The sequence below is a fragment of the Equus quagga genome, chromosome 15 (genome assembly GCF_021613505.1).
Source record: "Equus quagga isolate Etosha38 chromosome 15, UCLA_HA_Equagga_1.0, whole genome shotgun sequence".
Taxonomy (NCBI): domain Eukaryota; kingdom Metazoa; phylum Chordata; class Mammalia; order Perissodactyla; family Equidae; genus Equus; species Equus quagga.
This window is the reverse complement of record NC_060281.1, coordinates 23,630,551-23,656,774: the sequence shown is the minus strand read 5'-3', so window position 1 is coordinate 23,656,774 and position 26,224 is coordinate 23,630,551. Positions and strand designations below refer to the sequence as shown.

General features: G+C 41.2%; 2 protein-coding genes across 13 annotated transcripts in view; one reads left to right on the top strand and one right to left on the bottom strand.

Annotated features, from left to right (window-relative positions):
* Positions 1 to 60: 60 nt before the first annotated feature.
* Positions 61 to 7,123, bottom strand: OARD1 (O-acyl-ADP-ribose deacylase 1). 3 transcript variants are annotated; one of them, XM_046639472.1, is made up of 6 exons: positions 6,960 to 7,123; positions 4,725 to 4,804; positions 4,224 to 4,368; positions 3,224 to 3,282; positions 2,091 to 2,203; positions 61 to 717 (listed from the first exon to the last, which is right to left on the bottom strand). In XM_046639472.1, exons 2-6 carry the CDS (start codon positions 4,761 to 4,763, stop codon positions 615 to 617), a joined length of 459 nt encoding a protein of 152 aa, XP_046495428.1. In that variant the 5' UTR covers positions 4,764 to 4,804; positions 6,960 to 7,123; the 3' UTR covers positions 61 to 614. The 3 variants fall into 3 exon arrangements, with proteins under 3 accessions (XP_046495428.1, XP_046495426.1, XP_046495427.1); XM_046639470.1 differs by lacking the exon at positions 6,960 to 7,123 and adding an exon at positions 5,398 to 5,550; XM_046639471.1 differs by lacking the exon at positions 6,960 to 7,123 and adding an exon at positions 5,303 to 5,542.
* The window catches only part of NFYA (nuclear transcription factor Y subunit alpha), a 34,065-nt gene continuing 13,593 nt past the window's right edge, over positions 5,753 to 26,224 (top strand). For 2 of the 10 annotated variants that reach the window (XM_046639466.1, XM_046639461.1), the window contains exons 1-4: positions 6,159 to 6,673; positions 13,230 to 13,377; positions 14,940 to 15,026; positions 17,857 to 18,003. In XM_046639466.1, the coding sequence (XP_046495422.1) occupies positions 13,303 to 13,377; positions 14,940 to 15,026; positions 17,857 to 18,003 (309 nt within the window). In that variant the 5' untranslated portion in view covers positions 6,159 to 6,673; positions 13,230 to 13,302. The other 8 variants (XM_046639469.1, XM_046639467.1, XM_046639460.1 and 5 more) reach the window with 6 other exon arrangements.

The window sequence follows — 26,224 nt, the reverse complement described above, 5'->3', positions numbered from 1 at the left end:
AGGTAAATCCTTCCATCGCCCAAGTCCAGAACAACACAACACAGACATGTGCACAAAACCTCATTGGGCCCCAACAAAAAGATATTTATTTTTCCATTTTTGTCACCACAAATTCCTTGTTAACAACGTAAAACTCGTTTTTGTAATTTAAACAAAACCCATAATGCTCTCCTGGGATGAATTTGATGACATACGACATTACCAAATGCACAAATGACAGACAATGCAAAATTAACTGAACTATTCATCCTTCCTGAAATTTCTCTTAAACACCAGAGGAGTAGAATCAATGCTGCCACCTAGTGGCAAGCCAAACAAATCAGGTAGCATTCTGAAGCAAAACGGGAGTCAGGCCCAACAGCATGTTTCCCTGCCTATTATCAGGCCATCCACTCCTCACCTTCCTGCAGAAAAAAAAAAAAAAATCAGAGCAACATTTCCCAACCGATCCCTCCTTCAGAGTCCCAGAACCATGGGAATACAGCAACCCGAGTCTGGCCTGTGACACAGACTACTTCACACGAAACTTTCCTCTGACCATGCTAAGGTCAGTTTGCCCAGTCCTAGCAGGGATGACACAGGAGAACGTGGACACATCCAAAATGCTCCTCTGTTCAGAGTGTGTACACGTTAATTCTGATGTCTGTTGCCTCAAACACCTCCTCAATCATCGCGGATACATTTTCCCATTGCAAACGATCAAGACCACACCCAATCCTGAAAAAGACAAAACATCTCCATTGGTTGTGATGAAGGCATCTAGGAAATCGCTCCTTCCCTCTTCTTCAGGCTACAGCTACCCATAGCATAAACACTATCTGGCCTCACACCCACAGGCAGCCACGGTGGGAGTCTGGAAGTAAATTCCTGTTGTGTCACCCAAGGCTGTTCCTAGACAGCTCTATCATCCTATAGCTATCACTTCTCTTTTGCCTAATAAGGTACCACTTTCCAATTATTTCAGCTACATTTAAAAACGTATACCTGCCATGACATGAGACTCACTATCCCTCTATAGCTACTGATGAATACTAGCTGTGGGTGGATGGGAAAAGGTTGGTGTTTTTAAAATACACTTACGATAACAGAATGTTAAGGAAGATAGAAGAGAGAAGAGGGATAAAGGACAGGATCTCTGCAAAAAGAAGTCAAGATGGAATGCCGACAAATGCCACGCTGATTCCAATTTGGGTCTTTGCAACATCCTGGTGAGAAGCTGCAATCAGCCCACAAAACTCTACTACCTGGCACCTTGTTTTTATTGACCCTCAACATCCCTAGAGAAAAAAAAAAGGCTCAAAATTGCTAATTTCATACAATGTGATAATTAGGTCCCCCAGAAAATTGTTATTAAAAAAGAAAAGTTTTTGATACATAAGCCATGAATATATTAAAGACCAGTGTACGATGAGGGAGCCTGTAGCCACACTCATAAGTAACTTGGGGCTCAGAATAAACTGGCATGCATGGTCAGCACTGACTCAAAACTAGAGAGGAGAAGCAGTGACTGCAAGCCTGTTTCCTGGAAAGGAAGCAAAGGGGATACTGAACCCCCAACGTCATTCCCTTAAGTTCCCAACAGCTAGGGTCTTAGATGTTACATCAAGGACATATCCTCGGGCTACAACCCACACTGACCACAGACAAGCATGCAATTTAAAGTGCAGTGATAATTCGCAACTTTCTTCACACAGGACTAACAGGTTTGGGACCCTGAAGTGGCCCAGCGGGAAATCACAATTTCTCGGTCTTGGCTCTTTAGCTTCTACTGCCTTAGGAAGAGAGGCTACGCTTCAGACAGAGGATGCCCTGGATTCAACCAACATGACTGAACGATGGTTCCTCCCTACTAAGCAGGCTGAGGCAGGCGTGTGTTTTCATCACCCTGATTCATTCAACCCAGGCTAAGAAATGGGTGTGCCTTGGCCCAAGGCCTGACAACTGGTTCATTGGTGATTTTTAAAAGTTTTGAAATCTGCCCACCTTTAAGTCTATATTCCCGGGTAAGCTTTTACGTCATTTGTCTTTGTGTAAGATAGTAAACCCCACCAATCAATTAAGTCTTCACTTAGGGCAGTGGATTTCCTTGCCTGGGCATGGAGAGGTCAGTGACTCCATTCTTCAGACAATGGGACTTCATAGCCTCTAAACTCTTCTGTAAGTTTTCATAAGTTGGTTTGTGCGAAGCCCTTTTCTTTGTAATCTGAGTACAAAGAACAAATTCAAACTTCCATTAGTCCAAAATGATAGCCCAAGAGAAGCCATCACACTCTCCCAACATCCTGACAATTACGTATATTTTTACAGAATAGTCTAGAGCAAGGATGACAAATGTCACACTGTCCCTTCCAGTTATGGGAGGCCCTCAGGAAAATCGACTACATAGGGCCTGAGAAAACCAGACACTGCCATGTAATACTCTTTTCCTTCTCCCAAGAAGCCCAGGAGATTAGCAGGCTGTGCCTATCATCTATGGTTTTTAAGCAAGGTGGGTGAAAGTCTTTGTGCCACTTCCAAGAGATAAGCTGCATATCTGTAAGAACCCATACAACCTGAAAATTTCCTGTTAAGTCTATTTATTTAGAAACTGTGCTTGCTTGCTTTTTGTTTCTCTAGAAAAGAACAGAGAAACTGGTAGCATTCCAAACAAGAATTCATGTTGGTCTTAAGGACAGCATTCAAAGGGGCTAGAACATGTCCCCACTCAGCATGCTGTCCAAATTAGGCTTATAGTGAACTGGCCGTAAGCCACCCAGCACCAACACCAAGCTACACTCTTTCTGGGGCTGAAGACCATTTGGACGGTGGGAAAATCCCACACTGAGGCAGCGGGCAGGAAAGGAGCTGAGGATTATCCGGCACTGCATTTGATGGGGAAGAATGAGGGAAGAACCCCTCTGGACAAGCTGTCTCTTGAGACACTATTATTTCTCTCTTGCCACGATTAGGAAGGAATTCAAGCACGGAAAGCATCCCTAATTTCTGCACGTCTTAGAACACAGGCCTTCGGTGGGCATCACAGTACTCTTTCCCATGGAGCTGGGATGCAGCCTCGTGCTCCTTTCTAACCCAGAGCTCCAAACAGCCACCACCAGTGGATGGAGATCAGAAGCGTTTTGACATCCTTGGTTGACTAGAATGGAACACCACGATCAACACAACTGCAGTGCGGCCCATCTGTTCACCAATCCTTAGAACGTACTGAGAATTGGCCCCGTCTTACCAAGTAATATATATATCGCCCATCTCTCTTCAGAACAGCCACTTCTCCAGATTTCTTTTCTAAGAAAAACAGTTATTTAATAGTAGAAAGAAAAAAGAAAACCAAAACACTGGTCTCCATTCTTAGATTTTAAAAAAATCTTTACTGTCTCCTGAGAACACTTCGCCCCAGCAGCCTTCCTAAATACTGTACTCCTGAATTGCCAGCTTTCTTAAGCACGTTTTCCTCATACCCCGTCTTTTGTCCTGCCTCTATTTTCAAATACATCTTTATTTTGTTCACTAAAAAAACTAACGTCTATTGCCTTGAAATGTTTTAGAATGTACAGCATTTTTTACTTGCCAAAGGTGTGTTCATTTGAAAATGATCTTTTTGGAACATAGATGTATACAAAAGTTCCCAATTAAAGAGTTTTCAATCAAGAGAAGGTGTCATGTCTACAAATAACTACAATAGAAAGCAGCAAGAAATTGCTTTTTTAAAGGCTGGGCTCAGAATCACCGGTGGAGACTGACTCAGTAAGCCTGGACTGTGTTCTGAGCAACTGTTTCAGAAGCTCCACGTGCGATGTGAATAGCATCTCTGGTTTCAAACTATCAGTAGAAAAGTGATGGGACGAGCCTGTAGAGAAGAGGTTTCCAAACTCCTCTTTGAAGAACAAGTACAACGCAGATAAAGAGAGAGTCTTGAATGCTAAGCTAACACCTGTGGACTTTGCTAAGCGCTTCAGGTTTCAGAGAAGTGGAGTAATATTATCAGCACAGTTTTATGACAGAGGTGGAAGAGATTAAGAACTTTTACAAGAATTCAGATTTGGTGTGTTAAGGACCCAAACTAGAGACCATCTTTGTAGAGGAAACAGTCTGTAGAGTTAAAAGTCCTAAGTGGTCAGGAACCCCTTCTTTGCACGTATATTATCTTATTTAATAATTAAAGTACAACAGGAGACCAAGAGATGCTCTAGCCAGGGCGCAGGAGTTAAGCTGTTTCCACAACTCACGTTGACTTATGAGCTCCTGCACTCCTCCAAATTTCTTCTTGAAGAGGACAGCGATCCCAGCGCCCATTCGACAATCCTCACTGATACAGTGGGCTAAAGAGTCTGTTTTGGGGCATGCAAAAAGGTCTCCTTTCACGTAAGTGATCTAAAACGTGCAAAAGGGAACAAAATGTTTTATTAGATACAGAAAAATACTTAGCTGTTTCTTTCACTTTCCTTTACTGTGTCCCCCACCACTACCCCGCCCCTGCCCCTCAAGATTTAAAGCCAAATCCTCGGAATTTACTTTAAGGAGTTAACTACCACGAATTAAAGCATGTGTAAAAGGAAAGAGATGGACGGTCTCTGCCTAGGATTGTATTAGCCTTTCCGAAGTAAATCAGCTAGAGAGAGGGGGGAAAAAAAGCAATTCAATTATTGGTTTAATTAAAAAGTGTTTATGCTTTTGACCTCAATTATTCTGAATTTCAGTTCACCAATAAGTTAACAGTCGTTACGCACTCTGCTTCCTTCAGGATCTTCATTAGGGCTGCCGGCCATGATACGGAGTCGCTATTTCCAGATCGTAAGGGTATCTTCAGCTACGAGAAGGGAAAAGGAAGTAAAGATGCTCAGGCAGCCTATATATATTCTATTCAGATTGCCCTGACCACACACATTCATTTTCCCAACGTTCATCGCTGAAGGCGAGTTCGTTCGGCCTCTAGGAAGGCAACACTCTCCGGGTCAAGGAAGAGGGAGGAAGCCCGGCTCGGCTCTCGCGCTCTCCGGGGCGGCCCGCGGCACCGGCGCGGGGCCGGACGGTCCAGGGACACGCCTCCTTCCTCGTCTCTCCCGCCCGAGCCAGGCGGATTTAGGGCGATCGCCTATTCCCTGCACCCCGCCAAAGTATTTCCCCAGGGGGTCTGGCCTAGAAGCAAAAAAGAAGAACTTGGCCACAGTCCCCTTAAGTCACCACGAGGGATGCACGGGCGAGGGGGACCGTCCAGCCCAGCGAGACGCAGGCAAGGGACCGGGAGGGCTCGCCCCCTCCTTCCTGTGGGGGGAGCCTAGGCAGCCTCCCATTCTCCGTTTCCTACCCCAGGGCGGGTCAACGAGGGCGTGGAGCCTGTCCTGGAGTCCCGTGGAAGGGAGCGGGAGGCTCGCCCAAAGCCCCAACGTCCCGCGGCTTCACCTGGAAAGGAGTCGGCCGTTGGGAGTCCCGCCCCGCGGGGAAGGGCTCCGGATCCGTCCCTGGTAGGTGGGGAGCGGCGGACGAGCCCAGACACGGAACCAATCCCGCCACAGCCTTTAACTGCACGCGCCTAAGATGGCCGCCCACCACCCGGGAGCGGGGCGGAAACGAGCCCCTCTAGCTAGCTAGCCGAACCCGCACTCTTTGGTGGTGGCCGCCGAACTTCCGGCGGTAAATACCGCGGAGTCTCCAGCCGCGGCCCGGACATGCGTAACGACATAGCTGACCGCGAGGCGGGCAGAACGGCGCTTGCGCGTTAGCCCCAGGGGTGTGTCTCCAGCGGCCGCATAGAAGGGGGTGGGCAGTTGGCAAAGGAGGTAGTTAGCGCCTGCGTAGTACTATGTTCAGGGCGGTGTTTGAGTTGAAGGGTCTGGGGCTTCTAGAAGGCGCCTGCGTATTCCTTTGGCCTGAGGTGGTGTCAAATCAGAGAAATGGGCGTGGCCTCAGGGGACGCCTGCGCAGTGCTCCTCCGGCTGGGTGTGGGGCGAGCCCCGAGTTGGGGCGAGGGGGCGTGGTCTCAGAGGCGCCTGCGCGGAGGCGGTTGGAGGGAGGCCCGATTCCCCTTTGTTCGGGTTCGCCATTTTGCGAGGCAGCGGCAGTGGCGGCGGCAGCGGCGGCTGGAGCCTCTGATTGGGTTTCGGGGTCCGGTACTGGAGCCAATCAGCGCGGGCAGCGAACCGGGGGAGCGAGGCACGGTGAGTGTAAGGAGCCAATATCCAGCGGCCCAGAGCCGGCCCCAGCGCCCCGATTGGCGGGTCTTGCTGACCACTCAGGAGAGGCCCAGGCGCCCGTCGAGCCCGGGGAGTCGAGCTGAGCCTCGCCGAGCGGGGCGGCCGGTGGCCCCGGCCCGGAGGCTGCGAGCGGCCCGGGGCACTCCCGGCCGAGGCCTGCAGGGGGCCGCCCCGTGCGGGGATGGCGCCCTCGAGGGCAGGCATCTCGGGGTCCAGACTCCTGCGGGGTGCCTGTGCCAGTTGGGGCAGCGTCCTCGTCCGCCCGACCCTTAGGCCCCGGGTCTCAGGCCCCAGGCTCGGGGTGGCGGGCTTGCTTGCCGCGAACGCCCCTGCGCTCCGGTAACACACGTGCCCGGGGCCTCAGCCGTTTCCTCCCGGTCTCCGACCTCACACTTAAGCTCGCCCCTGCACCTTCCCCGCTCGGGCCCTCGGGCCGGGAAGTCTCCCCCGCGGGGCCCGCGCCCCCAGCTCTCCGTGAGCGACGGGTGGGTCCGTCTGCAGCCCGCCAGGGTCGGGCGGGAGGCCTGGGAGGATGCGCGCCGCGGCTGCAGGGCCCCAGGTGCGGCGGGCGAGGGGGGCCCCGGGCGCTCCGCCGGCCCGTCCCGCCGGCCCCCGGGCGGGGGAGGGAGCCGTTCGTGCGCCCACTCCCCTGCCCCGCCGCCCCTCCTCCCGCGCTCTCGGCCCGGGTCCCCGGCCCCGCGCCGTTACCACCCCCTTTTGGCTCGTCATTTCCTCTCCTCCCCGCCCCGCTCCCGGGCCAGCACCGCACACCTCCGTCCTGGAGTCCAACCCAGCGCTCTCCCTCTTTTGCCTGGGCTGTACGGCCCGGCCATTCGGTGCCTGGAACCTCGTCCTCGAAGACTGTTAGCCCTGCGCATTCCTTTTCCCGAAGGCTGCACAAGTTGCTTTTCATCTTAGTCTCATCCGCTGCTCGTCTTGTGAACCTTCCCGTCCTTGGGAATGTACTGTTCTTTCACCTCTGTCTCTTTGCACGTGTCAGGCTTGCCTCGTTAGCTCAGTCCGCAGCCATCTCTTGGTTAATTTTTTTCGAATGTACTTTCTAATCCCACGTTAACGTTTTCTCGGCAGATGTTTATAGAAACTTAGTGTTGTGGGGTATTCATTAGGGTGGAAGGAAATCTCCATTGACACCCACGTCTCCAGCGGTTAGTATGGAGCAGGCACAGATCTGCGTCCAGGGGAGGAAGTAGGTAGAGGTAGGTAAGAACCTTCCCAGCCTGGTGGAGATTGACAGGCGAACGACTGATTAATTCCTGACTGCTAGCGCAGTAACGGCCAAGTCCACTCCTGTGAAGGACTGATGTGTGCGCTACCAACAGCCTCCGGCGAAGGCTCAACATCACCACACTTTTGTTTGGCCTTGAATCTTGATGGGATTTTTGTACAGGACAGAATGGAAAAGCATGGCTGACAGAGAAAAGAGCGTATATGCAGAGGCACCAAGTCGTGCTGTGCCTTTAAGAGGGAAAATAGGATACGGCAGTGGGCCATAGTGGTGAGAGTTTAGGCTGCAAAGCCGAGTTGGTAAAAGCATTTGTATATCTTGATAAGGAATTTCTCAGAACCACTTATTTTTGTGGAGATTCAGAAGAAATCTAGAAGTTTCTTTCAAAGATTGGAAAAATGAGTTTCTGACTTGTGGGGTCTGCCCCATAACAGTGGCTGACTTCTTTTGGGGAAGAAAGGAAGATTTTTCCCCCAGGACTTTATAAGTTTTGACTCAAGTGAAGCACCTAGTGCAGTTGCTGGCTTCGGTATATGGTGCCCGTTTTTCTAATCACATTTACTAAGCTCCTGCAACTGGTAGGTTTCAGAAAACTAGTTCAGTGCTTTCTACTCCTAAAATTTTGGAGACAGTTTTTGTTTTCGCTTTTAATGATTTAAAATTCATTTCATTCTTACATTATCCACATTAAAGACAGAACAGCATGTCTTAGATATTTTTTAGAACACCTAGATTTGTCTTTGGAATGCATGTTTTAACCTTGGTATTTAAAAACGGGTATGTCTGGTCACTTAAACCGCCAAACACTGTCGCTAGACTTCTTTCTAAAGGGTTATTGGAGTCTGGTCACTTTTTTGCTAAACACCTAGAGCCTCGATCTCTCTGCAGAAGAACTTCTTTGCCTGGAGTTTTGAGAGACAGTAGTCTAGCCTCTGGTTTTCTCTTGACATGGGGCCTTTTAGTCTGCTGTTCCTATGCCGAAATTTTTCTATCCTTGTTGTTATGCGCTCTCTTCATTTGGAGTACTCGACCCCCTCCCACTTCATCGCACAGACGGTATAAACCATTCTCATGCTTACGACTAGGTCACATGCCACGTTTTCCTAAAGCCTTCCTTGATTTTTCTGTCCCCAGCTGGAAGAAATCTCTGTCCTCACAAAGGCATCTCTGTTCTCCAAACTCTCATATTCCCTTTCTCTCTTAGAGTTCTAGTACATTTTTACTCCTTTACTAAACTTAAAGACTCTTTCAAGTCAGAATCTTTTTTTTTATTTCTAAAACCTCCAGGAAAGTGTCTGGCACGTCGTTAGTGGAGGGAGGGAGCAAGTTAGGAATTCCAATCCAGAAACGTCTCAGACAGTAGGGAAACCGGACATACTCTGTGCTCTAGTCTTTTATCAAACACAGATCAGGACCCATTTGCTGAGTTGTGAAATCCGTTTAGTGGGCCAATGCTGGTGATTTTTTGTAATGGAATAGAAAATATCAGTGCATGTTATAGAAAGATAAGTATTTGTGAAGCTTTTGTTTCAGTTACTTTTATATTATGTGTGTAGTGATTTGTGACACGAAATGTGTTTCTTAAATGTGAATCATGGTCAATAAAGTTTGAAAGCTACTGTTCTAGTCTTTACCTGGTAGTGTTACCGAGCAGTGGGATCCCTCTGCTCACCGCGATCTGAGCCAATCAGTCACAACAAGTTAGGGATCAAGAAAGGAAGTTTTAATTTGATTAGCTGCTATAATCTGGAATATGGCAGACTGATGTCTCAAAAACAACCATCTTCAAAAATTACAGAATCTTGAGGCAGGTAGATAGGGAAAATGGGCAGGAAGCAGGGGGTTTCCTTCAGGCATGATGGACTCCAGGGTCTTTGATTGTTCCGTTCTTCTCTCAGCTGGGACGGGTGCCTTGTAGGTGTGTTTCCCACCTATGCTCATCCTGTTCCTGGAGAGAAACTCATAGAACAAAGTTTTAATTTATCAAGCTATCGGGGAGTACATATGTAAGCAGAGGCCATAAGTCCGGAGAAGATGTGAATTTTTTAGAGTAGTGCAGAGCAGCGAGTAGTCACACGGAGGAGGGGCTGGGGCCATTTAGAGTAACAAGATGGCCCCACTTGCTCAGTTAGAGTAGTGATTGTCAAATCCAGTAATTTCGAGGAGGTTTTCACATGTGTATGCTTGAGTTTCTGGAAGTTTTAGCTTTAAAATGTGTGTAGGGCCATATAGAATGGGTTCCTAGTGGTTAGCTGCGTTTCACATTCTGCACCTTGAGTTGGAGGGGAAGGGAATTTTCATGCTAGCCAGAACACATACTTTGTCTCTTTGAGAAGAAACATTCAAAACTTAGAGTTAGGAGCAAGAGCTAGGCAGACTAAATCTGGCTAACTTAATTTTGTCAGAATCTTGGGCAGAGAAGCACTTGAGGAAAGAATAGTGGATTGTATTGCAGTTCTGCTACCTGATGCTCACAGTAGTGGGAAGATAGAGATTCACGAAGCTAATTGTATACCTCGCTCAACATTAGCAGTCTGTATCGTGCTCCAAGCTGAATGACTCCCTGGTTCATGTGAGAATTGCTATTAGATTTGAAGCTGCTTCCTTTTTTTACCCTTCAAACTATAGTGGATTTGAATATTTTAAAATTGGAACATTTGTATTACCAGGATGAACTAGTTAAGAAAATCTGCATGACAATATATTTATTAGTCATTCCCATGTAAATGATATTTATTTACATTTCCAGATGTAAATTTATGGAAATTAGTGGTCAAGGAAATAATCTCCTGCAGGCGGGGTTTTGGGGTGGAGGAGATGTTGAAATATTGAGGACTTTCCTTCATGATCCTTATTTGTTAAATCAACTTTATTGAGATGTAGTTTACATACAAGGGTAATCATTTTAAGTGTACATTTTAATGCATTTTGAGATATTTATATACTTACACAACCACTACCACAATGAAAATAAACATTTTCATCACCCCAGAAAGTTTAATGCTCTATTCCAATCAACTTCTCAGTTTCCCCTCTCCCCTCTTTTCCGGTTCCAGGGAACTGCTGATCTGCTTTCTGCCTCTAGATTACTGTTGTCTTTTCAGGGTTTCGCATAAATGGAATCCCATACACTTGTATCATGATCTTTAATTCTTTAGTTTGATTATTTTAAAAACACAAGTGTTGTATGTACTACAGTTAGAGACAAAATAGAATTTAGGGAAGACCATGTACTTCTCTGACAGAGCCACTTTGTCTGGCTGAAAAACCCACTTTCTATACTGTTTCCAGAATCCTTCAGGAGCCGACTCAGCCAACAATTGAGAAGAGACTGGTGTAAAAATCAGAAAGCCAGTTTGTCAGTATGCAATGAGAAATAACTATCAAGTTTACTTATGTTGCTGATCATATTTGCTCCCTTTGGCTAATTTATATGAAAATCCTAATTATAGTTAGATACTTGCTTGGTTGCTTGGTGAACATTCCCTTTACAGCGAGGGTAGTGAGTTGAAGAACTGTATGGCCTCAGGTCATTGTGCTGTGATGGCATAGTCATCCTGTCACTTACTTATGGCTCTTTTACACTACATATGTTTTGGTTATGAGTAATAGGCTTGATTAATTTTTATTATTATTTTTCTCGCCAACATTTTAGTATAAGAATTTTCAAACATAAAGTTGAAAGAATTTTACAATAAATACTTGTATACTCATCACCTAGAGTCTACCATTAACTTTGTACCATACTTGTCTTATCAGATATCTGTCCATCTCTCCAGCCATTCATCCATCAATCCATCTTATTTTTTGATGCATTTCAAAGTGAATTTTAGGCATCAATACACTTCCTAAATACTTGGACATGCACTTGAATATATTTTGATCCCTTTCACAGCATAATGGGACACCTTACAAGCGATTAATCTCATCCACCATGTTGGATATATGGAAAGTGGTGCATTGTTTGCTGCTGTAATGTGCAGCTCTTTTAGCTCACGTAACTTTATCATTTAAATTTTAGAATTTATGAAGGCCTGGAGAAAAATTGGGGGCAGAGATTGCTTTACATTTTGTTTGTATGTACCTATACCTTCCCCACCTTTGGTAATTTATGTAATTTTACATTTTTTAATCAAGTCTGTCTTTTAAGGTTCTCATTGCTTCAGTTTATCTAATTGTATCCTTATTTCAAAAAGGAATCTTCAGCTGTAAAAAGCATATGAGAAGGGTAAATTTAGACATTGACTGAATATTTGATGACAGTAAGGACTTACTCATTTTTTAATGTTTGAAATGATATTGTAGAGACACGGTATCATTGTGATAAATGATAAAGACCAAAGTGTCTACTCTTTAGAGATAGAAGCTCAAGTACTTATGGATTTTTGGAATAATAGGGTCTTGGATTTGCTTCGAAATAATCCAGGGGTATGTAGAAAGTGGATGAGATATATGTGAAACAAGATCGACCATGAACTGAGAATTGTTGAAGTTGGGTGATGGCTATGGTGGTTCATTAAAATGTTCTCACTACTTTTGTATGTATTTGAAAATTACCATAATAAAAAGTTAAAATTAGGGGCCGGCCTGGTGGTACAGTGGTTAAGTTCACACGTTCTGCTTCAGTGGCCTGGGGTTCACTGGTTCGGATCCTGGGTACGGACCTATGCACCGCTTGTCAAGTCATGCTGTGGCAGGCATCCCACATATAAAGTAGAGGAAGATGGGCACAGATGTTAGCTTAGGGCCAGTCTTCCTCAGCAAAAAGAGGAGGATTGGCAGCAGATGTTAGCTCAAGGCTAATTGTAAAAAAAAAAAAAAAGGTAAAATTATACAGTAAAGGGTGGGATATTATTAGGCATTCAAATTCAAGAATGGGGAAGACTTAAATTCCTTTTAGAAAAATTATAGCCTTAATATATCATGTAAAATTTTTCCTTATGGCTTGTCTATAAATAATCATTTTTACCATTAGTATAATTCCTTTTTATTCCTTGCTCTGGATTAAAATGTAAACCTAAACCCTCACCATGGCTTGCTTTCTTAACACTATTTAATGGAGGGTTTTTTTTTTTTTTTTTTTTTTTTTGCTTTTTCTCCCCGAATCCCCCAGTACTTAGTTGTAGGTCCTTCTGGTTGTGGCATGTGGGACGCCGCCTCAACATGGCCCGATGAGTGGTGCCATGTCCGCGCCCAGGATCCGAACCCACAAAGCCCTGGGCCGCCAGTGCGAAGCGTGCAAACTTAACCACTTGGCCATGGGGCTGGCCCCCCAATGGAGATTTTGATAAGCAAAATGTTTGACTTCAGGTCTAGATAATATATTTAGTAAATCATAAATCTTGAAGTTTTAAATTGCTTACCGGATGTAGTGGACTAGAGAATGTGTTTGGTATGACCAGCAGTAAATGTGTGTTATAAATTAAAGAAACAGTTTATTCTCTGAAATACACGTGCAGACTTGAAAATCCTATTAATTAGGCTTTGTAACAAAGTGATATTGTAGCTTAATGAGTATTTCTAACGTGCAAGTGTTTTTCTAATAGTATTGAAAGGTAAGGTTGCTGATAAGAAATGACTAAAAATATTTTTAGAACATGCAATAGCATTGTGATATTGTTGTCATGATTGTGCCATGTAATACTAGTTCAAAATGATACTGAATGTAAACATTTTCTCTTCACTTACTCTGCTTTCTTGAAAATCAAGTACATCTATCAGTTATCAAGGTTAATCATCTGGCAGGGCCTTTGTTGACAATCTCACTTTAGTTTTCCTCCCTGACTTTCTAATAGGGGTGCATCTCGAAATTTTCTGAGATCTCCAGAGTGAAACTCACTGTGGACGAGATTCTACCTTGGAGGGACCATGGAGCAGTATACAGCGAACAGCAATAGTTCAACAGAGCAGATTGTTGTACAGGCTGGACAGATTCAGCAGCAGGTATGATTTCAGCCGCTTTAAACATTACGTTAGCGGAGTGGTAACAGCACCACTCTACTGGGGAATCGTTTGAGAGGCACCACGTCTTACAAAGAACGGGTCTGATGACTTGTGCCGAAGTACTTGTTGAAGATTGGATTTGTTGTGGTTTCTCTCATGTTCTGTGTGTTCTGAACTCTATCTAGTCCACGACCACTTAGAATTTGCTCTTCATGGGAGCCTGGTTAATAGTGAATTGTCCCTCTTATCTTATTGAAAGTCAAAACACCTACTCTGTTTTCACCTGGAAATTTGGAGTTTTTCTCTTTTCTGGATTCAATTTGGTTGTTTCTCTTCTTGATTAAGCTAGCTTGTGATCTAGTAAGGCTTTGGCCACAATAAACAGACCAGGATAGCTTCCAAGAAATCCACTGTTCCCTGATTTGATCCACCACAGTGCTTACTCTGAAAAGCTCTGGTTTAACTTGAGGGTAATATTCAGACAGGCACTCTTAATGGATAAGCGCGTATTAGAAAGGAATTCCCTGCTGCTGGTTTATTCTTAATTAATATAGGCTGGTTTCCTGAGTTATACACAGATTACATTTTCTGATGTTCTCTGCCTGGCTTTATTTTAGTAAAACTTCACTTATTTTTTTCCCTAGAAGAAAAGAAATTTATTATGCATCAATCTGACCTTAGGCCAAGGTTGGGAATGTTTTGTTTCCAAAATGGAATTTACATAATGTAGAAAAGTAGTTAGTAGGGAGGGCAAAGGAAGTTTGGATGCCAGGTTGTTCCTAGCTAATGATCAAAGGAAGGAGCTACTCTTGGGTAAACGAGATCAATGACTTAAATTCCTTTGCTAACTTTTCCTTCCACGCAGCTGCCGCGGCTCTGGCAGCTCCCTTCAGCTGCCTTAGAAGAGGGGACTCCACAAGGGCCCATTCACCAGTGCCCTGCTGGGTGGTCTTGTCTGTCAGAACTTAACATTAGAAGATAGAAAAATTAGGTTGAATCTCTGAAAACGTTGCTTCTAAAGTAGTCTAGTTGAGTAGAAGTAATCTTAGATTTGAGGTAGAAGCGCAGTGACCTCACGAAGATGATTTTGGTTCACAGTGATTGCTTGTTCTTTCTTTCTGCTGATTGCATTAAGTCCCAGAAATTCTTCGTTGTAGCTTCAAGGCTGTTAAAACCTGATAACTTTGTTCTTGTGAACTCATTTGAGGAAACAAAAAGAACATTAAAATAACTGTATAAGCAGAAGGATCAAATGCCTATTTCTGGAGGGTTGGACTGCGTTAAAAATTTTTGTGTTAATGATGACAACTATTTTGATGTTTTTTGAGTCATAGAAGTGTTTTGAGTTCCACCTGGGGACAAAGGGCTAATATCTTTAGTCCTGCTACCTTCAACAAAACAGCTTCAGTATAGGGAGTCGGTACAGGTTGAAAGTCCTGTGTAGGGTGGGACTGTTGAAAGAAGACTCCCTCCCTGTCCCACAAGAGGTAAGGTGATCTCATGTCTTGAACTATACATTTCCTTCCTGACACATTTCAAGCTCTTCCTGTTCCTGTTCTCAGCAGCAGGGTGGTGTCACTGCTGTCCAGTTGCAGACTGAGGCCCAGGTGGCATCCGCCTCAGGCCAGCAAGTCCAGACCCTCCAGGTAGTGGTGCCCTCTCTGATTCTCTGTAAGCACTGCATGAACTTCTCCTCTCCTCATGTCTGGTGCTGTTTGTAGTAGGATCTCAAGGAGGAATGGCAAAGTCAGTTGCATGTCTTTGATGCTGCTAACTTGTCTTTGAGGCTTATAAGCTGCCAGTTTCTAATGTTTCATGACAAGTTGTATAGTGACCCCAGAATCAATTTTCTGAAAGCTTCATTTGGCTCGTGTGTTTCTTTGGGAGTGCCTGGGGAAGAAATGGTATGAGTGACAGGAAGAAATTCTTACAAGTGGCATTAGAACCTTTTTAGAGCTCAAACTCTGTAATCAGATTGAATGGTAAAATTTCATAAATTTGTATTATAATGGATAAAATATATGCACGTTAACTAGGCTAGATTGTGTTTTATTTTTATTAAAAAGGCAGCTCAGCTGCAAAATAGTCATTGTCCTTGGCAAAGTTTATCTAATCTCTGAATCTGTCAGTCTCTTAACTGCTGCCTTTTCACTACCTTTTCCTTGGAAATCCATGACCTGTTTTATTACTAAATCTGCAAAGATTACCCCATACCTCTTGGTTGGACAGAGGTGGGATATGCCTTCTCTAAGCCTTAGGTGTTATAGTAACCATAGGAATTCTTAGTTAACTAATGCAGTTCCCTAACATTATGTATCGTGAGCTTAAACATCCTAAATTAGGGTTGTGTTTTGGCCAGTTCCTATATAAAAATAGGAGTAGGAACATTAGTCTTTTCTCTGTCTATACGTTACTTTGACTCAAATGACCATATTTTTGAGAACTTGGCAAGATTTGAGTGCCTTTTTCTCCTTCCATTGAATGGAAAGGACTCAAAGTAGGACGTAGAATGTAGAATTGGCATCTCACTTTATTACTAGTGCTCTAAGCATCCTGCAGTTAACTACCCTTTATTATAATCATTTCACTTTACCCTTTCAGCCCCACCCCTACACCTGCCACCCATAGTGTTTGATGATGGTATAAAGCAAATTCTGAAGATAAATTAGGCTGAAAGAAGCTGAGCCTGTAGGTACTCCCAAACTATATTCAAATCTCAGAGTTCGATAGTTTGTTATTCATGTTTTACATGCTTGCTTCATCTTATTGGTATGTAAAACAGTATTGTCATTAACCACTTGTGGAATGGGAATGTAACATGCTCTTAACTGTATGGCTTCTTGTCTGATGCATGTGTCCTTGTAATCATTCATATGTTATAAACACAGTGGGCTCCTTAGAGTCTCGGATGGCTTATTACGTGCACATACAGCATGTCAGTGAGGGGAGAAGTTAAGATGATGGATAGCCAGAAAATTATTAATAGTTGTGCCTTAAAACTTATGTTTCCCACTTAGGGAGATTTTATTTAAAAGAAATAGAAACACTTTATGGAAATAATGGAAACGTTTCCTCTAGGGGTCTCATTATTTTGGAGAATTTTAAAATAGTTCTTTCAGTTATTCATGCAATAAAGATTCTAAAAAATCTTTCCTGATAGAGTACATGCCAGCGTTGATGTAGCAAACGGAATTTGATTTGGGATGGGCATGTAAGGAAAGGAGAAAGCGTGAGAAAGGGAGATTGTACAGTCCTTAAAAGTAAAGTGGAATTTCTCAATGAACAGTTTAACAAAGCCTAGGATTTGAATGTTCCTGAAGATTCTGATAGATTGGTGTTGGTGGTGAAAGGAGGGAGTCTTAATATCTAATATGCTCATCTAGGACATACTGATCTTTTATTTTAACTAATTACCATTATTTGAAGATATTTTCTCTGTCATTAAAAATGAATATTTTAGTCATAAAAATATTCTTTTGTTCTGTTACAAATAATTCCCCAAAACAAAGATAGAATCTGAAAGTGAAAGTTTCAGATTTGTAGCTGTTCTGTTGAACATTCCATTTCGCTTCTAAAGTGGCTTGGGTTTTTGCTTCCAGAAAGCATTCTGTTAGCTAAATATTTTTGTATTGCGACTCAAGGTGTTACAGAGCACTTACAATGTCCTGGCTTTTAGAGTATTCTGTTTACTCATAGTAGCTTGAAAGTTGGGAGTTTTTTGGTATAGTTGAGTGCTCTGTGTAATTTCCATATTTGTCATTGCTTCTGTTAAATTTAAAATAATTGTACAGATATTGCAGGGTCCAGCATGAAGAATTACTCTATGGAGATTGCAAACTGACCAGAAAATATTTCTAGGTGTTTTTACTAGTGGGCTCTTTAAACAACCATGAGACTAGAATTCCCAGTGTAAGGTGAAGAGGCTAAAAGATGTACATTTCATTTATGCTTGAGAGACTGGAGTGGAAAGGTCTTCTACGTAAGCTTCCAGAGCTATTTGCTGCCCAGCCTCCTGGAGTCCTTGCTGAGTACAGTTTGATTTACTCCTTCCAGGTTATTTAGAATTTGCGCTCAACCACCGTCACCTATCCCTCTCATGCCTCTTCTCCAGCCCTCACCGGAGCTCATTCCTGCATATTGATCTAAAAAGGCAAATAGCCTTGATGTTTTGATTAAATGCTTCTCATGGACATAGCCTGTATTTGGTAATAAATGCCTTATATATATTGAGACTTCCGAGAGACTCTGGGTATACTCCATTGTATCTGACCTTAAAGTATTCAACAGGCATTTAGTTAAAGATATCAGAGATATTCGAAGAAGATAACTTGAGGACAAGGACTCTAGACTTATTTTCTTAGGGTCTCTCCTACCTTTTCCCCTTCTAGCGAGGCAGCATAATACTTCCAGTGATTGTCTTTTGGTAAAAACACGTTATGTATTATGTTATTTCATTGTTCTTATTTTATTTCATTCTAGGTCCAGGGGCAGCCATTAATGGTACAGGTCAGTGGAGGCCAGTTAATCACATCAACTGGCCAACCCATCATGGTCCAGGCTGTCCCTGGTGGACAAGGTCAAACCATCATGCAAGTACCTGTATCTGGGACACAGGGTTTGCAGCAGGTGAGTAGTATTAAAAAAAAAAAAAAACGTTTAGACAGAATATCAGAACAGAGATTTTAAAGAATAGTTTGTCACAAACTGTTTGACAATTGATATTGCATTTAATTGCTTCCTACCCTCTATTTGCATTTAGTTGATATTCCACCTTTGTAGTACCAGTGATATAAAGCAGAACTGTACAGAAATTGGACATCTCTGGTAAGGACTGAGATACTAGGCAAGATCTTGAAACAATGTAAAGATTATATATAGAGATGAAAATCTGTTTCATAGAAGTATTTCATTAGTGTGACCTTGGGTGGCACTTTTAGGCACAGGGGAAGGGAATTTACAATCTGCTTTGGAGATTGTTGTTTTTGGTCAGAAATGTCATCCTTTTCATTTCTTTCCGTGTCATTTATAATTTGAATTATCTAGCAAGTGATGAAAAAGAAAATATTTGAGTCCAAACCCATCGCACACACCTAAAAGCTATACTTTAGAGTAAAATTTGTAACCTGAAATACTTTATTTTAAAAGAACTGAAAATAAATAAATGATATTTCTCTGAGGAAGTTAGGACAAGAACAAAATGAACAAAAAGTATGTTAAAATTAATGAAGTAGAAAACTAATAAAAATGTAGATAGGGTAAATAAAAGCTGATTCTTGAAACAGACCAGTAAAGTAGGTAGATAAATCTACTAGAAAGACTGATTCAGAAACATAAAACAAAGGTAAACAAGACAAAGATGTAGAAGAGATTAAAAGTATGTACAACTCTTTGGCATCAAATTTTAGGATTAGAGGGATAAATTGGCAAAAAATTAATTGAGTGATTATATCCAGTGCTAGAATGGGTCTGGAGAAAAGGAAACACTCATTAATTTCGGTAATTGCAGATTCTGAAGTCATTTTGGAAAGCCATCTCACTATTGAGTACATAAACCTTCAATCTACCTGGCTCATTTCTGAGACTCTCTCCTATAGGAAGAAAAGCATCAATACATAGGGAGAAATGTACAGAGACATTTATTGCAGGACTGTACTAACAAAAAAAATATTTTGTAACCTGAATGTCTATTAATAAGAAAAGAATAAGGAAATGGTTGAATAAGTCATACTATATTCATGTATGGAGTATTATGTCCTTGATGGAAAGGGTGAACAGTAACCATGGGGGCGGTTAATGGTGAAAAATAAATTGCAGAAAAATATGTAAAGTGTGATTCCCTCTTCATAATTAATAGCCAAACCCCCATGGGTATATGTTTATGAGCATGGAAATCGGGATGAGAAAGAACTATTAACTTTTTACTATGTCTGTGTATTTTGTTTTAAGAGTTAGAATGATCACATGAATGTCTTAGTTTTTCAGGAAGAATTTAATATCAGTTGAAATAAATCAACCATATCATACTGTTTGATAAATCAAATTTTTAATTCTTGCTTATTCCCTTGTGATTTTTATGAGTACTTTTTGAGCACAATTGTACCGTGCATGTACTTTCTTTTTGCTTTTCTTTTTTTAAAATTTAACTTATTTCCACATGATTTTATTATTTTTAATTCCTACATAATCATCAATTTGATGAATCAGAATTTACACTTTACAGAGTGTATTTAGGGTTGTGTTGGTTTTGTTTTGTTTTTTTGCTTTTATAGGTAAGATTACTTAATGTATTTGAGTGTGGTAGCTTTATTTTTCAGTTGAGTTAATTCTTAGGGTAATTTCTTTGGACTAGAGTGATTGCTTGAGCAAAAGGTAAGAGCATTTTTAAGGCTCTTGGCATATTTTTGCCAAGATGGAGTTGTAGTTAGGATTAAAAATAGTTTCCACAGTTCTCCATGCATAAATGTATGAGGCTTTAAATACATTTTCAGTGTGTGCTCTCTTCACTTCCACACTGCTATTCCATTTCTGCCCATCCTCTCATTGCCTCCTCTCCAGCCCCCCTTGCCACGCCTTCCTCTCCACTCTCAGTGGGCTATAGTGCTAGGAACAGTGTGCTGTGACTGTGGTGACCTGACTTTCATTCCCAGGTTTGCCATTAAACAAGCTTTCTGATCTTGGCTAAGTCGTTTAATTGGTAGTTTTCTCATTCACAAACCCAGTTTATATCAGGTGATTTATAGGGTTTGTTCCAGCTCTAAATTCTGTGATTTTTATGGAGGTTTCTTTGTTTGGCTTTAAGAGAGTTTGAAACGGTTATTTTATTCCCTCCTTTCCAAGTAGCACTGTAACCAATCAAACCATCCTGGTAAAACTATTTTTTGTCAACGTACATAACAAAGCCTCTAGGTAAGATTCCTTAGCATGCTGAAATTTCAACCCCTTTTTGTAAGAGTTGGCTTCTCATTAGTGTTTTTTGAATAACTATTTCATTTAGAACAGTACTTGTTCACCTTTTTTGAGTTGCATTCCCTGTTTTAGAATTCCAGTGAAACCTATGCCCTCTTCTTAGAAAAGGTGCAGATGTCCAGATATGTGCAAAATCTTGCATACAATTTTAGGTTAAGATCCTTGGTTTAATATAGATAGTGGAACTGGATTAGAGAGTGCAGGCATAAATACAAGAGTATTGGAAGTTGATCTATAACAAATATAATATAAAATATCAGTGAAGAAATGGTTTAAGAATGATAAAGAAAATTGATCTCTACCTTTTTACTATATACAAAAATACTTGCTAGATAGATTAAAGATCTAAATGTAAAAAACCATACTTGGAAACTTTTAGATTCTCTTTATAGAATTTTCTTTATGCAGTGGGGTAGAGAAGGATTTCTTAAAGACATAAAAAGCAAATTTATTTGACTACTTTAAAATAAAAACTTGTATACATCAAAATGTGTCATAAATGAAGTTTTGTAAAAGACAAGATGCAGACTTGGAGAGATATTTTTAACACACATAACTGGGTTTGTATCCAGAATACAGAAGGGACTTTTATATGTTGGTGTGAAAATAACAGTCCAGTAGAAAAATGGGCAAAGAATATGTATAGATGGAAGAGGAAACCCTAATGACCAGTAATAGGTATTCCTTGCTATCCAGAACACAAAAAGAAAATGGATTCAGATCAGCAAGTAAATTTACTTATTTCTTCATTTACCAACACTTTCTAAGTACCAAACCTTTCTAACTATGAGCTTAGTATTTGGAAAAAGTAGTTAAGAAGACTGAGGCAGAGGATACGGGGGAAGATTGTGGATGAGGAATCCCCAGGAGTCTGTCTCCCCACTTAGACAACAATTGCACTGGCAGAATCTGATGCAACTGTTTTGGAACTCTAGAATCTATTGAAGGCTTGCAACTTCTACGAGAAAGCTTGTATGTGAAATTGAGGTCAGTTTCAGTCATTTTCAATGGGTAGCGCAGTAGCAGCTACCCAGCTCCTGGGTAGGCAGCTGTACAGTGGTTCCTGGAACAGCTTGCACATAGCTTATAGGGACTGGGGTGGGCAAAATGAACCCTGTCCTCCAAATATCAGAGATCACTGATTGCTGCTTCTGATCACAGAGATGTAGACAGAGGTGGGCAGCCACCATTGTTGCACTTCCCCCGTTACTGTAAGCTCCTCCACCTCCAACTAAAGTGACTTCCAGAGCATTTAAAAGGCCAGTACCCTTCCCCCTCCCCCAGCCCACTTTCTATCTTTTTCTCTTTTTCCTCTTTTGGGAGCCAGATACTAAAGACAAGGATGTTCAAAAGCAACTGCATATATGGGGAAAATTAGAAAGTGACTGTACATGTCCAGGGAAAGGTGTGGGCTCTGAAAAGACCTGAGAAGATACTAAGTTTATACCTCAGGCTGATTCTTGGTACAGAGACAGCCTACAACAATTAGAACAATAACCAAAAAAAAGAAAATCCTGGGAAGGAGGAGAATCTGATTTCCACAGTTACCGCATTATTTGATTCAAATGTCTAGTTTTCAACCAAATATCACAAGGCATAACAAAGAAACAGGGAAGTACAGCCCATTCAAAGGAAAAATTAATCAACAGAAACTGTTCTTGAAAAAGACAGATATACTAGACAAGCACTTTAAGATAACTGTCCTAAAGAAACATGCTCAAAGAACTAAAGGAAATTGTGGAAAAAGTCAAGAAAGCAATGTACAAACAAAATGGAAATAGCTATAAAGAGATAGGAAACCAAAACGAAATTCCACAGCTGGAAAGTACAATAACTGCCTAGAAGGATTCAAAGGCAGACAAATTTGAGCACACAGAAGGAGGAATCAGCAAGCTTGAAGATAAGACAATGGAAATTATGGAAACTGAGGAACAGAAAGTAAAAAGACTAAATAAAAGTGAACAGAGCCTAATGGACCTGTGGGACACCATCAAGTGATCACCATGTGCATTTGTGGGAGTCCCATAAGAAGAAAGAGAGAAAGGGGCAGAGAGACTATTTGAAGAAATAATGGCTGAAAACTTCCCAAATTTGATGACAGATATGAATATAAACATCCAAGAAGCTCAACAAACTGCTGGTAAGATGAACTCAAAGAGACCCACACCAGGAAACATTATAATCACACTTTCAGAAGCCAGAACTAAACGGAGAATCTTGAAAGCAGCAAGAGAGAAGAAACTTGTCACCTACAACAGATCCTTAATGTCAGCAGATTGCTCACCAGAAAGCTTTGGAGGCCAGAAGGCAGTGGGCTGATATATTCAAGATGCTTATAGAAAATAATTGTCAACCAAGAATCCGATATTCACCAAAAATGTCCTTCAAGAGTGAGGGAGAGATTAAGAGATTCCCAGACAAACAAAAGCTAAGAGAGGCTATTATGACTAGATCTGCCCTGAGAGAAATGCTGGAGGGAGTCCCTCTGAGTGAGATAAAAGGACACTAGATGGTAACTTGAAGCCATCTGAAGGCATAAAAATCTCAAAAGGTAAACGCATGGGCAATCATAAAACTAGCGTTATTGTAAACAATGGTTTTTAACTCCACTTTTTTTATACATGATTTAAGAGACTAATATTTTTTTTAATTATTAGTCTAAAAGCTAGTAATATTGGAATGTTGACTTGTAACTCTACATGTTGTTTTGTATACAATATTAAAGACACTAAGACATCTGAAAGAATTATTTATGTTTGGGGACACATAATGTATAAAGATGTAATTTTGTGACAACAACCACCAAAAAGAGTGAGGACGAAGCTATAAAGGAGCAGAGGTTTTGTATATCATTGAAGTTAAGCTGGTATAAGTTCAAATTAGAGTGTTACAACTTTAGGATCTTAAATGTAATCTTAATGATAATCACTAACAAAATAGCTATAGAATAATCACAAAAGGAAATGAAAAAGTAATTTAAACACTTTCAGTACCAAAAAATCAACTAAACACAAAGAGATGTAGTAATGCAGGAAATGAGGGGCAAAAGAGCTATACAGCATAATAGAAAACAAATAGAAAAATGTCAGAAGTAAGTCCTTCCTTATCAGTAATTACTTTAATACATTAAATGGGTTAAAACTCTCCTATCAAAAGACAGAGATTGACAAAAAGGATGAAAACATATGATCCACCTATTTGCTGTCTACAAAAGACTCACTTTAGATCCAAAGACACAAACATTGAAAGGGAAAGGATAGGGACCGGCCCAGTGGCGCAGTGGTTAAGTTTGCACATTCCACTTCTCGGTGGCCCAGGGTTCGCCAGTTCAGATCCCAGCTGCGGACGTGGCACCGCTTGGCACGCCATGCTGTGGTAGGCATCCCATATATAAAGTAGAGGAGGATGGGCACGGATGTTAGCTCAGGGCCAGGCTTCCTCAGCACAAAGAGAGCAGGGGTGGCTGTACTGGTATCTGACAAAAGAGACTTTAAATCAAAAAGGCTTACAAGAGACAAAGAAGGACATTATATATTAATAAAAGGTCCAATACAACAGGAAGATACACAGTTATAAACTTTTATCACCTAATAACAGACCAGCAAAATATATAAAGCAAAAACTGATGAAATTGAAGGGAGAAATAGCTCTACAACAATAGTTGCAGACTTCAGTACCCCCCCTCAATAAATGGACAGAAGTAAGGAAGTAGAGGGCTTAAACAGCACAATAGACCAGTTAAATATGACACAGGTGTACAGAATACTCAACCTAACAACAGCGTACGTTTTCTTCCCAAGTGCACATGGCACATTTTCCAGGATAAGACCATATGTTTAGGTACAAATTAAGTCCCGATAGACTTTAAAAGATAGATGTCATATAAAGTATCTTCTCTGACCACAATGGGATGAAGTTAGAAATCAACAACAGGAATGAAACTGGAAAGTTCACAAACTTGTGGAAATTAAACAACACATTCTTAAATAACCAGTGGATCAAAGAAGAAATCACAAGAGAAATTTAAAAATACCTATAGATGAATTAAAACGTAAACAACCTACCAGAACTTATGGGATGCTGCATAAATAGTGTTAAGGGGGAAATTTATATCTCTGAAGGCTTTTACATTAAAAAACAAAGAGAGACTGCAAATCAACAACCTAACTTTACAACTTGAAGAATTAGAAAAGGAACCTACTAAACCCAAAGCTAGCTGAAGGAAGGAAGTAATAAAAATTAGAGAAGAGACAAAGAATAGAAAAACAATAGAGAAAAAGTCAGAGAAACCGAAAGTTGGTCTTTGAAAAGAGCAACAAAATTGACAAACCCTTAGCTACATGGACTAAGAAAAAAAGAGAAGACTCAAATTACTAAAATGAGAAATGAAAATGGGGACATTACTACTGATCCTACAGAAATAAAAAAAGATTATGAGAGTATTTTGAACAACTATATATCAACAAATTGGATAACCTAAATGAGTGGACACGTTCCAAGAAACACAAAACCTCCCAGGAAGAAATAGAAGATCTAAATAGACCTGTAACTACGAGGGAGATTGAATCAGTAATCAAATAAAAGCCCTCATGGTTTCCCTTGTCAGTTTTATCAAACGTTTAAAGAACTAATGCCAGTCTTTCTCAAACTTTTCCCAAAAATTAGAGGGAGCACTTCCTAACTCATTCTCTGAGGCCAGCATTACCCTGATACCAAAGCAAGGCAAAGATACTACAAGAAAAAAAAACTAGACAAAAAACTACTACAATATCCTTTAAGGACATTGATGCAAAAATCCTCAACAAAATACTAGCAAACTGAGTTCAGACTATATATTAAAAAGATTATACCCCATGATCAAGTGGGATTTACTCCTGGACTACAAGATTGTTCAACATACAAAAATCAGTCTACCGTGTAATACACTGTATTAACAAAATGAAGGAGGGAAACCACATGATTATCTGAATTGATGCAGAAAAAGCATCTGGCAAAATTTAATACCATTTCATGATAAAAACACTCAGCAAACTAGGAGTAGAGGGGAACTGCCTCAACATAGTAAAAGCTATATATGAAAAACCTGCAACAAACATCATACTCAATGGTGAAAGATTGAAAGTGTTTGCTCTAACATCAGAAACATGGCAAGGGTGTCTGCTTCTACCACTTCTATTCAAGATAGTACTGGAAGTTCGAGCCAGAGCAGTTAGGCAAGAATGAGAAATAATAAGCGTCCAAATTGGAAAGGAAGAAGTAAAATTATATCTGTTCACAGATGGTATGATCTTAAATGTAGAAAATCCGAAGGATTCCACAAGAAAACCTGTTAGAACTAATAAATGAATTCAGCAAATTGGGAGGATACAAAAGTCAACAAAAAATCAGTTGCATTTCTCTACATTAACCACAATCTGAAAAGGAAATTTAGAAAATTCCACTTATAATAGCCTCAAAAAGAATTAAATATTCAGAAATTAACCAAGTTGGTGAAAGACCGGTATAATAAAAACTACAAAACCTTACTGAGAGAAACTAAAGACATAAGTAAGTAGAAATACATCCCATGTTCGTTGGTTGGTAAACTTTATATTGTTAATATGTCAATACTGTGCACTGTTGGTGGGAATGTAAATTGGTGCAGCCGCTATGGACAACAGTATGGAGGTTCCTCAAAAATTTAAAAATAGGACTGCTGTATCATCTAGCAATTCCACTTCTGGGTATTTATACAAAGAAAATGAAAACTCTAATTGGAAAAGATATGTGCACCCCCCTGTTTATTGTGGCATTGTAAATAATGTTTCCAACACATGGAAACAACCTAAATGTCCATCGATGGATGAATGGATAAAGAAAATGTGGCTTGTGTGCATGCACA

Bases quoted from the DNA above. Each gene is read 5' to 3' on its own strand.
- OARD1 (XM_046639472.1), bottom strand. From the start codon at position 4,763: ATGGCCGGCAGCCCTAATGAAGATCCTGAAGGAAGCAGA. The intron at 2,204-3,223 runs GTAAGACGGGGC...CTTTGTACTCAG, and splicing joins GGCGATATATATATTACTTG to ATTACAAAGAAAAGGGCTTC. The intron at 718-2,090 runs GCAAGGAAATCC...TGTCTTTTTCAG, and splicing joins ACTGACCTCTCCATGCCCAG to GATTGGGTGTGGTCTTGATC.